General features: G+C 39.4%; 1 protein-coding gene across 2 annotated transcripts; it reads left to right on the top strand.

Moving 5' to 3' along the window:
• The first annotated feature begins 8521 nt into the window (after positions 1-8521).
• On the top strand, positions 8522-11488 carry LOC103457803 (protein FAM177A1-like). Of its 2 annotated transcripts, none has more exons than XM_008398216.3 (5): positions 8522-8686; positions 8858-9061; positions 9149-9215; positions 10217-10314; positions 10400-11488. In XM_008398216.3, exons 1-5 carry the CDS (start codon positions 8537-8539, stop codon positions 10610-10612), a joined length of 732 nt encoding a protein of 243 aa, XP_008396438.2. In that variant the 5' UTR covers positions 8522-8536; the 3' UTR covers positions 10613-11488. The 2 variants fall into 2 exon arrangements, with proteins under 2 accessions (XP_008396438.2, XP_008396437.2); XM_008398215.3 differs by having other exon boundaries at positions 8858-9067; positions 10400-10760.
• Positions 11489-12368: the final 880 nt, after the last annotated feature.

Below are 12368 nucleotides of genomic sequence, written 5' to 3'. Positions count from 1 at the left end.
AATTGCGAAGTGGCGGAAAAAAGTTAGTTTGTGTTTTATTTTCTTTGCGCTTATGAAAGGAAACAGACATTTTGAGTGCAGACATTACAAACGTGTGAAACCAAACTCTCAAGTGTGAACATATGAGATCTTTACATTTGCACTGGCACGAACTCTGTGAAGAAATTTGAGTAATTAGCTGCAAAGTCTTATCACACCGATATCAACCATTACTCACCATGGTTTTAATAGGGCTGGATACGTCCAGACCTATTCAGACACATCACTCTAAACATAGCATCCTTGCAGTAAAACAGGGCGGTGGCAGCATCATGCCGTTTTCATATTTGAGAGAAATAGAAACTAAAATAGTGAAGTGTAACTTTAAAACCTTGCTGCCTTAACTATACTGATGGGTGGCACAAACTGATAAATTTGTCTCACGTCTAGAGATGGAAACCCATCAGACGGCTCTTCGCCAGTTGACCTACAGTGTGCAACAACAAGTGGGGGAGGGATAGAGCAGGATTACTTCACAGAGCCAGGGGAAAGTTTGGTCTTTTTTTTTTCTTTTTGGACTTCCTGGAAAGAAATTTAAGCCGTAGAAACTTTGATGTAAAACCAGCGGTAAACTTCTCTGCCTCCACCTGCATCCTGTAATTGCTTTGCTTCTTCTTGTTTTTCTTCTTTGACTAAATCGAGTTGTGCTTGTTGTGCTCTTGGAAGTCTGGTCTGACCAAGGTCTGATCGGATTTACCAGAAACAAGCTGGCAAGAGGTGACTGGGTTCAGAGCCAGTCATTTAGTAAAGCAATTAGACCCGTAATTGAAAAAGCTTTAACTTTAAAATTGAATGAGGTTTATACTGGAAATGTACGCTGATTTTTCCTGAGACATTTTGAACTTAATGACATTTTTCTCTATGACCGACTGAATAACATAATGATCGTTTTCCATCTCTCCCCTACCATCATTGGGGGAAAAAAAAGAAAACAGTTTAAAGGTTTGGAAACTGCTACCACCTCATTATTCCAGAAGCCTTCCTGGGTTTAATGATCAACTTTCATCCAAAGACCATTCTTTTCATCCTGAAAGGTAAAAACCTACTGCAAATTAGAAACTGTACCATGAAAGCGAGGTTAGGTTTAAACTTTCCTCTCCTAATTGGACAATTCTCTGTGCAGTGTCGACTTAAATGGTCAAGTACTGGTCTAATAAATGGCCAATGAAATTCTTGAAAAAAGCCTGCAGAAGACCAATAAAAGTGTGCAACTTGACTGCAGTCTTCAACCCCAAGGTGGCTGAAGGACAGTGTGGCTCCTTCTGCCACTGCTGGAGTCGGCTGTAACTTTTCGTAGACTCCTTTCCGTCGCATATCTCTGGATTTCTATTGCTGTTGCACATCCAGTGGGCGGCCGGAGTTCAGCGGCGTGACACATGATGGAAGCCCTCCCTGCTTCTGCCATTCAGCGTGAGGCTTACCTTGAGCTGGAGTGCAGGAACAGCACAATGACTGCAGTATGAACATGGAGGTGTTTGTTAAAAGTGTGGCACTCTGAAGACCTGAGGAGAGCTGAATTAAAAAGAAAAAAAAAAAGCCATTGATTTATTCTTGAGTCTGACTTTCATTAGTAAGGATGGACAAAGAGAGAGAGAGAAAACAGATATTTACTTTTTTAAAGCGTTTTATGTCTTCTGACTGACCTGGAGAAACGTGTTGTTACAGTAGCTTAATCTCATACTGAAAAATTTAGAAAATGCAAGTGGGTTATAATCCCTTGTATAAAAATGCACACACACACACATATTGTAGGTATTATTAATTCAGTGCAGTGCGCCACAGTAAAGGGAAAAATAACACAGAAAAGCTGTTTAAGAGTAACTCAGAACCACTCTTATTCTTCTTTTTTCACACCCTCTGCGTTGGCTACGCTACACGCAAAGTCGTTGCCATAGCAACTGACTGACAACAATGCCACTGATGTTTCAGGATTCAACACCAAAAGACACACGAACATTACCCACACAAAGAACAGATTGTTCAGTCCGTTAGAAGATCATGTTTTCAGACTTGATCTTTAATTTTGCATTTATTAATAAGTGATCGTCTGAACACAGCAGTGATTGATTCACTAATTTAAATGCCTGTTCTGCAGGCAGAGCTGTTGTGACGGTCTTTTTTTTTTTACTGAACCGAAGTGCTGCGAATTCCATGTTAAGGTTGTCATAGTCAAGCTAGCATAACTGACCTACTTCTCTCTAGCACTATTTTTTTTTTTAATAATACTTTCCTATCCTTGATATCTAGATGTCATAGTGTCGACAGTTGCAAAGCACTGAATCACTTTTTATTCTACATGTCGCATGTAAATTTAAGATTTAGCATGTTATGTTGATGACTTGACATTTAAAACCAATGCTAATCATTGTCAACTAGTCTTGCGCACATGGTGTCGGACTGCAGTGTGTCTATTGACGCAACTAGATTTGATACTTTGAAACAGGTTTGATAAAAGGTCAGATACAGATGAATAAAAAGGTCATCTGCATATAAATAAATGTAAAAAGTCTTTTACTTTTTTCAGAAATTTGTATTTTTCTTTTTTTCAATGATTGGATAATTAAATAAAGTCTTGAAAATCCCACACTCAGTTTTGGTTTTTTACATATTTATCCAGATCTGAAAAGCAAAATGTTTAAATGTCAGATATTTGAAGACTGCCTCCATCAGGCATGATGATAAATGTGGACATGACGAACAAGAAGATATTTGAGGAAGATACATCCCTTATTAACAGCAGAAACTCAGTTCAACGGTTCTTTCTCATCCAGCCTATTAAAACTCAAATGTGGACCACCTTTTGCGTCTCTACATAGCGAATTCCACCGAGAGACATTTACAGATCTCAGACAACTCGTTGCCGTAAATCTGAATCTGTCCCAACGCCTCGTAAAGACGCGCGTCACATACGTTTTTAAGTGACTTCCACCGCCTTTTATTTCTCAGCTGTCTTTCATTACCTCCCGAGGCTCTGTCGTGTCTGTTCCTGTGTTTTACAGAGCTGTTAACAGCACTCCTCCAGCCTCAGAGAGCAGAGTGTGCAAGGCAACTCAGACCTGTAACTATCTGCGAGCAACGGGCCACCAAGAAGGATGATTCACGGCGACAGCAGAGCACACATCCCCCCCCTTGATCCCTGAGGTGTGAAAGGGACATCACCGAGAGGGAACGTACCGTAATACGGACAGAGTCGTCACAAGCTGAGGAACTCGAAAGCTGAAAAACTGGCTCACGATGTTTCATTTTTTGAGTAAGTGCAGTTTGAAAGCCACCAAACCAGAACTGATTTTCTCAGTTTTTCTTTTTCTTCAATTCTGGAAGTTTCACTAGCAAGACTTTAATGAAACATAAGGTAGGAAATAAACAGTTCCCCACGCAGTCAGTTTGACAACTGATTGCGCCCAGAAACGTCAAAAAATATCAAAAACCATAACAAAACAAAAGACGATAAAATGTATGCAAAAACTAAAGTTATGCTAAATTACGTCAACATTTGTTTTAGTATAGATTTTAAAGTGGCATTGTGACCTTTGTTGTTGCGTTGCGACTTTTGCATTTTGGTAGCCTGACCATTATCTGACCACAAAATTCCATTCGATTCTCATTTCCCGTCAGTGATGCATCTGAGATTTCTCCCGCTGAGTTAAATTTCTCTGGTAGAAATTCAACTGGGCCAATCAGCGAAGAGAAGGAGGAGTTGTGAATGATGACATCAATTTTCTGTGCTGTTTTTGAATTGTAGCTTGACTTTGGTTGCAGCAGAGGAAGTGAACACACTTCCAGATGTTGAGAAAATAAAGTTGGGCTTTGAGTAATATTTAAGATATTTTATTCCTGGCAAAGATCTTGTTGGTTTCTGCACTTCTCTTTTCGAAGAGTTGGATGGTTGCTTACTAAGCCCACAATTTCCGGTAAGTTTCATTGCTTTGCTTCCTTCATGGTTGAGCTGGCACATTTCATACGTCACGGCTAAATTTTAGCGATTGGGTAAAAATCAGATGTAATCATTTAAAGCTTCAACGAAGTCCACATCTCCAGCAAGAAATCGTTTCTCAATAGCTGAGGGTCCAGTAGCTCTTAATGAAGCAAAGCGTAGAACAGGACACTGGTTTCTAGCATGTCAGCATTTTGTTGACCCTTCTGGGCCACCGTGAAGAAAAACCTTTCACATATGAAATGTATACATTTAGTGATGTGATTTAAGAACAATTGTAGCTTTTTTTTCCAATATCTAAATGTGAATTTAATCATTTTAATACTACTTTTTGTTGATTTGTCACAGGAAATCTGAAGGAATTATATCAAAGTTACCTGAATATCTGTCAAGCAACATACTAATTTTAAAAACACAACAGATGCCTCCCTGCTGTTGTGATCCCAACCTGTGAAGAAATCCATAATTTTCGACAGCCCAAGATTAACAATGTTTTGCTCAATGAGCAGCTGACCTGAGCAGTCGTGTTGCCGATTACAAACGGTCTGCTAAAATGCTATTGTCAGAGGCTAATGTGACACAACAGTGAGCCAATAAAAAAAAATAAAAATCCAATGGTCCCATCCAAACAAACCAAAGGAGAGCAGGTGAAGCTGTTAATCTTGGCAGAATAGTAAGAGAAAAACTTCTGTGTGAGAGAATCCAGAGATTTTACTAGAACCTGGGAAGTGTATTCTAGCAGAGCCCAAACACAAGAAACCTGTATTCCTTCCGCAGCAAACATTTGCACAGAGACACAAAAAAAATTAGACAAGCTCTTCCCCATTTTATTTTATTTTTTATGCCAAGAGGCTGCAGCTTTAACATGACATCATAGCTCTGAGATTTAGTCCTGCGGTTTGTGGCCTCCAGTAAATCCTTCCTGTTGAAGTTGCTTTGTAGCCCTCCAGGGTGAGAGTATCTAAACAGAGTGAGTGATTATTCAATGTGCGGATATTCAGGTTCCCGTCAGTGATTTGTATAAATAGCCATCCAGGTCCAAATAATTCACTACCCACTCAGTGGCACAGATGTCTCAGGGAAAGCTCAGAGAGTTGGGTGGCGCTATACTGACATCTAGTGGTCAGAAAATGTATTGGTTAACTTTGATTTCCAAGCAGAAAGTCAGTCATACCACCTATATGATAGATAGATAGATAGATAGATAGATAGATAGATAGATAGATAGATAGATAGATAGATAGATAGATAGATAGATAGATAGATAGATAGATAGATAGATAGATAGATAGATAGATAGATAGATAGATAGATAGATAGATAGATAGATAGATAGATAGATAGATAGATAGATAGATAGATAGATAGATTCCAGAGAACTTGAAATCTGAGTTTCTTAGTGGTGTGAATCATCTTGAGCCTCACTGTAGATTTATTAATGCGAGAAGAAAAAATACAAGTTTCACAAACCCTGCCTTAAAGCATCTGTGACCAGTGTGCGATATTTCATCTATGTCGGACCAGTCTGAGTTGTGCTTTTCCAGTTTCTCTCAATCCAAAATGGCCCTAACGCCAAGACACCACTGCAGAACAACTACTAATTCTTTGTGTTTTCACTAAAACAATGAAGGTTTTCTAAATGTGTAATTGCATTTTAAAGAATCTGCTTTCAGCCTCTCTTTCCGCGTTTTATGTTGTTTGTCTTCTGCGCTTCTGTACGACAACAATGAAGGAATCCTGATTCCCGTGACGTGCGGTCAGGTGAGGCAGAACCTCACCTGTCATCATGGGAAAATATAATCATTTATAAAGATATTTTCACCCTGTGGTTTGTACTATAAAGTACCTATTTTTTCATTTAATTTAACCAAATCTGATTATTTGTTTCTTCGAAATCGCTGAATTTTTGCATTTTCCCATTCAAATGGTTAGAAGTGAAGCCGGTGAGGCAGCAGTGAGCTGAGCCTCACCTGGGATTGCGCAACCTCTCGCTAACTGCACCGGTTGCCATTCTGTGAGAGCATGCTCCTCCTGTCTGTACGCCGGCAATAAAATGGTTAAAAACATTTAATGTATGAACTGATTTTCCATAATGTAACTTACGTATTTAATGTACTGTGATTTTATTGTCACCAACTGTGTGTGTATCGTGTTTCGTGTGCTAAGGAGCAATCATAAATCAATAAATAAATAAATAAATAAATAAATAAATAAAGGATAAAGGATCAGAGAACGGATTCGAGGTGAGGCAGGCAGTTCTCGTGTCTCATCGCTGGGGGCGCTCATGATCCCAGACATTGCGACTCCACAACTGCAGAGTAAGAGACAGTAACAGCGATCTAGCCATACAGTAGCAGCGCTGATACAGAGAGCGAGAAAGACGTGGTTTTGAGTTGTACTTTAACGGTTTCTCCCTTTGCTGTTAAGCACAGCACGAAATTAATAATATCTACATGTCTAAGTTTGATTGAGATAACGGAATTATTCTGCGGCGGCGCGGCTAAGCATCACATGTTAAAGAATAGTCCTTTTGCCCTCCAGCATTGTACGCATGCGGGAAATTTCCTCATGTAAACAATAACATGCAGGGGGTCTATATTTGTAAATCCGATTATAATTAAGTCTGTGCCTCACCAGCTATGAACCTCACCTCACGTCACTGCCTGATTCTGATTTTGAGCAAGAGATGATCAAACGTTTTCCAGTAGCCCGTTTTGTATTTTCTAGAAGCATTTTCAGCGCCCCCTGGTGTTCAGATTTATCTTACTATTTAATTTGGCTTCATATGCAAATAACCACTAAAAAAACTGTTCTGAATGCCAATTGATTTTTGTTGTTGTTATTTTTTTTGCCGTCATGTGTTGTCCTCTAGTTCATGCCACATTTGAGAAAATGTAGCAATGTTTTACATCAAAGCATATTCATGTGCTAAAATGCGAAGTCCAGACTGAGAATCAACAGAAGGACGTTGAAATGAATTTTACAGCTGCGTTCTGTCCAGTCCGACTGAATTTCATGTTTTTTGCAAAGAAGAATGGATAAAATTTCAGATGTTTACTGATGCATACAGAGATATATTCTAAAATACTGTAATTGTGAAGAAAATGCCAATTTTCAACAAAGTATTGATTTGTGTGTCATTTTCTTTCAGCTTCACATATAAACAATGCTTCTTGGTCTTAAACACAAAATTCCCAATAATTTAAATCTTTATATTTTTACAAGTTTCTAGTTACAATGTGACAAATTGAGAGAGATTTCAAGCAATACATCTGTAAGGGACTGTGAGGTTGGCTAGCTGCCGCTTTTAGCTGCCCGACTAACTGCCAGAAATGAGAATCAGTTAAATCCTGGGGGAGTTTCCCACCTGACTGTTCTGCTGTTCTTACTTGTGCAAATACAAACCGAAACGACATGCAAATAAAATGTAAGCCCCTTTTTCCATGCAGCTGTACCCTCTAATGAGGGGCTTTCCTGGTTGTTTGCAGGAAAAAAAAAATGTTGACCTGTTTACTGGTAAATCTCTAAAAAAAAATAAAATAAAAATGAAAACAATCTCCCTTCTTACACGTTCAAGCTGTTTCTTATTTTTATAACTTTATGCAGCGCTCATCTTAGGCTGATGAGCATATCGGGGGCAACGCAGGGGTTCACCGTGTTGCCTTGGGATGTTTTAGTGCTCAGCAGGGTTTCATGACACAACCTGCTTCAGGCACAAATATGTAAAAAGCAGCTTCTGCTCTCTGCTATCCTGCGAAGGGACCAAGATAGCAAGAGTAGGAGAGACAAAAACAACACAAACATGCTGACGGACTGTGGAAACTGTATTTCCAAGAAGGTTTTTCTTATTTTGCATCTCAGCTTTTAATACATTTTTTTTCTTTGGTCATTTTGCCAATATATTTGTTTCACTTGTTTGTTTTTTAAGATTGTTTAGCCTACTTGCTGCAAGATAAGATTAGATTGCAGTGATAGGCCTATTTGTTAAATTACAATATTAATATATGAATATATTGAAAATTGGTAGCCTTAAACAGGTATGGAACTTCCTTTTCATTAAGGCTACTTTTCTGTATTTTTTATATTCATCTGATATAATATTCTGATTTCAAATGTCATGTTTTTCTTAACTGTAAGCAGTCAACCATCAGAATTAACAGAAATTGAGACTTTTAATGTATATAATGTGTTTCACTTAGTAATAAAGTTCCTGAAATAAATTGACTTCTCAGTATTTTAATTTATTGAATATATGTAACAGTAATCAAGTCTGCGTGTTTGCTGGCTTGGCTTTCTATAAAATATCACTAAGTAAAGTTGATTCATTCTTTACCTTTGGGTGCAGATAAAACAGCTGGACAACTTTAAAGGACTTTAATATTCTGTAATGCTTTCAAGTCGTGCCCAGCGACGGAACCTACGTCTCGGGTGTACAAATAAATAATATAATATAGCTATATCAAAACTATTTGTATATTTTACGTTACAGCTTATATTTTAATATCGTTTCAAATAAGAAAAGATGAAAGCGTGTTGTCGAAAGGCGCTTTATAACGTAACGGAATGGGGCGTTACGTTGCGGTACTTCCGGGTTTGACGTCGGTGTCAGCGCAGCTTGCAAGAGATACAAAGAAGACGGCAACAATGGCTGATGTTTCTCTGTATCTCGCCAATGTCAACGTGTCTTTAGGACGGGGCATGGACACGGGGCAGGTACGAGTATCGCTGCTTCTCTTCTAGCCTAACCAGTGTGCCGCTCGCGGTGTGTTTACCGATTTCTAATGCCTCCGGGTGTTTGGGGCTTGTCAGCATGTGTCATGTCGGACGGATCTGATTCAATATTACTACTGAATTTGCCTGGACGCGCTTGTCATGTCCTCCCAGGGCCAGAGCCCGAACCCGGGGAGGGAGTTTGAGAGCGTTGAGCTGGGAGAGCTAGGACAGAGGACGGAGCCGAAGGAGAAGGCTCCCCGCCGCATCATCCACTTCTCCAGCGGGGAGACCATGGAGGAGTACAGCACCGACGAAGAGGAGGCAGAGGACCCGGAGGCGGAGCGGAAGGACCTGCTGTCCCCTCCGGTCGATGCGGTGAGGGTGAGGAGCGGTGGAGGGTCGGGTCGGGTCGTAACCTTTTGTTTGTGTGAAGGTGAGGGTAACTTTATGTTTGTGCTGCAGTCCAAGATGACCTGGGGGCCATACTTCTGGTTCCACATGTGGAGAGCTGCCACGTCCACCATCTCAGGTTTGTAGTGCCTTTAATACAACTATCGAGTACACATTCCTATTGAAGAAAAATGTTCCTTTCTTAATTGTAGACGTTTTATATATATATATATATATATATAATCAGCTTATAACCAAGGCCAGGGGTGGGTTATTACGATATGGGCAATTGGGTAAAAGTCAGTTTTGGTGCCATAATCACACCAGAGTTTTAATAGTTTTGGGTTTTAATTATAGTCAAGTTTTATTTTGTTGTGGCACTTTATTTGTCTAATTCAGTTACTTTTAATCAGTCTTTTGAGTGTGTTTGCTAATTTTTATTATTTCACCATTTAGTTTTTAGTGGTCATGTTATTAGTTTTAGTTTATTCATACTTTGGGTAATATTCAAGTGCAGAATTCAAAAAGGTCAACGTATTGTGATTAGGTATACACTGATGCTCAACAAAAGATGCTATTTCCAAACAAATGTATTGAATCATTGCTGAACAACCAACTGATTGGCATTTTCTCCCAGCTTTTGCTGTCGCCATTTTGCAGACTAGCGTAAATGTCGCTAAGAAGAGTGTGGCGTGCCGTAATTTGCCGGTAGCTGATGTAAACTGTGGATGATCACTTCTGAAGGCTAATAAGTAGAATCATGAACACAAAAATTTTTATGTTTCAGTTATATAAACGCACGGTATAATTGTAGTTAGCTTTTTTTTTTTCCTCTGAATAGTTTTTATAAATTTTAGTTAGCAAAAAATGTTTTCTCAATTTCAGTTTTTGTTATTCTGATGCTTTTAGTTAACTCCAGTAACTTTGACCCACACAAGTTTCTTGTATGTTGATGATGGTAAGTTAGTTAGTTAGTTAGTTGAAAGCCATGACTGCTTTCTATTAAAACAAAGTGTACAAAAACATAATCTTTCCTGCGGTAACAATATGCCACAGATAAGTGCCATTGACATTAAAGCAGTAAGGACAAAAATGATATTGACTTGTGTTTTGTCAATTTTTATTTGTTTTATATTGCAGCATGCGACTATCTTGGGGAGAGGATGGCGTCCCTGTTCGGAATAACATCGGCAAAGTACCAGTATGCCATCGACGAATACAACAGGATAAAGAAAGAGGTGACGTCGGAGCGCTTTGAGGAAATGCTGTCTTCATTTGTTGTCTCTCAGCCATCCTAACAGTATTCCTCCCTGCGTCCTCCAGAAAGAGGAGGAGGCTGAGGAGAACCGACTGTCCGAAGAAGCGGAGAAGACCTTCGACCAGCTACAATCTCAGGAAGCAAAGGGCGAGCCAATCGCGTCGGCGGACGCGCAGGAGGCGGCGTCTGCTCGCCCCGACACGACCTATCAGCTGGAGAATGAGAATCCGGTGGCTCCGAACACGATCACCGTCCCGGTTATCGTCACCGCGACCTAACCTCTTCCTGAGGGAGGACATTTTAGTGTTTGTTCGTCAGTAAAGAAAAGAACACGGTCTTGTTTCACCAAGCTGTTTGGTTTGTGTATAACACGGCTTTTAATGGGCAGATCGGATTGGACAGGTGGGGGCGCGTCAATGTGGGAAATCAAAAACCTTTAAACGCATGCAATCAGGTTTTAGGAAATAAATGTTACTGTAGATTGCTACAGCAATCCTCCACTCTATGCTATACAGGGAGGACAAAGTGTTGCTTCCCTGTGCCTCAGATTGACCACACACAGTGCCTAAACCACCCATACAGCCAGTGCCAGATGTGGGCTGAGCGTCTGTTTAACCGTGACCCGATGTCCCTTCGGACGGTTTACGTTACCCATGTCGAGGTTTAGCAGCCGCTCATGTTTACGTCGGTTAGCGCTGATGTCCTGGATCCACCTGGCTGCACCAAAGAGCTGGCCATTTTAACATTCCTTCACCTCGTGTCCATATGCATGCTGTATGTAGACGTGTTTTAATATTACATGTTCAGGCTTGTGTTGCACTTACTGTCTGTGGACGCACTGAGCAGATTAAATGGTGGCTACATTTTAGCCACAGGGTAGGCTAACATTTAGCTAAAAAGAAATAGTGAGAAGTGGGTGTAAGGGTTGTGTGTAGCTGTTTCATCTGCCTTATTTACTGTGAACATTAAAATAATCTCGTGTAATCTTATGAGTAAACACATTATGACACTAAGTCTGTTTAAGGACCTACAAAGTTACATTTTTAACCACTTGTAAGCAGTTTTTTACACTTATTTATTTTCTTAACTTATTGAGCTGTTAATTTGAACATTTTCTATTGTTTTTGTAACATGACAATAAACTGTTAACTGACTTTTTTCTTTAACTGTGACTCTTTTTTTAAAGATTTTGACAGTTGTCTGCACATCTCAATGTGTCTAAAATTAAAAACTTAAAATGTCTTAAATTCAGAAAAAAATGTAAGTAATCCTTAATGTGTGTATTGATTTCTCAGGGACGGTGTCTGAACACACTAACCTTTACAAAAATAGATTCTTTAAATCATATTTAGCTTAGACCTACTTTCTATCTGGGCAGGTCATAACTTTAAATTACATTCAACGTGTTCCATATTACATTAGCCATTCACACTGGGCGTCCTTAAACCAATTTACAACCATGGACACAACACTTAAAGCTACCTGTTAAAAAAAAATGTATTATTTTGCTAAATTTCCAGTTCTGACAGAATTTCATCAGCTCAGGGCATAATTTTGCAATATCTGAGGTTAAATTAATATCGTAAATATTGTTGCAGCAGGATTATTTTATGCAAACATCTTTGTTGCGTTCTGTTACTCGAGGCGGTCAAAGCTACCGCAAACTAGCCGCTAATATATTCATGATAGCTATCTAGTTAACCAGCTAGCTTTTCTGCGTCAGTCACAGGTAAGTGCAAATTGTTGACGGACCAACGTTTGTTTACGCCACTAACCCATTTGCATTATGTGCAAAAAAACCCTAAACTTTAGTTTAGCATTATTGGGGAGTAGGCTGTAAAAGAGTGGTATGTAGTGTGAGAGAAGCACAAAGACCCCAGAAATTTCAGTTTTTATTTTGCTTGCTTGTATTTGATTTTTCTTAAAATCCATGCAAGGCAGTGTTTGTATGGTCTTAAGTTCGATTTACTGAAAACCTACAGATGCTCTGTTCACATGGAGACATGGGCTTTATTTTTACCAATGTCACTCGTC

Source organism: Poecilia reticulata, chromosome 21, assembly GCF_904066995.2.
Source record: "Poecilia reticulata chromosome 21, P_reticulata-male-v2, whole genome shotgun sequence".
NCBI lineage: Eukaryota > Metazoa > Chordata > Actinopteri > Cyprinodontiformes > Poeciliidae > Poecilia > Poecilia reticulata.
The sequence above is the reverse complement of the archived record's forward strand: the minus strand, read 5'-3'. Positions and strand labels throughout refer to the sequence as shown.

Bases quoted from the DNA above. Each gene is read 5' to 3' on its own strand.
- LOC103457803 (XM_008398215.3), top strand. From the start codon at position 8,537: ATGGGGCGTTACGTTGCGGTACTTCCGGGTTTGACGTCGGTGTCAGCG. The intron at 9,068-9,148 runs GTGAGGAGCGGT...TTTGTGCTGCAG, and splicing joins CTCCGGTCGATGCGGTGAGG to TCCAAGATGACCTGGGGGCC. The intron at 10,315-10,399 runs GTGACGTCGGAG...TGCGTCCTCCAG, and splicing joins ACAACAGGATAAAGAAAGAG to AAAGAGGAGGAGGCTGAGGA.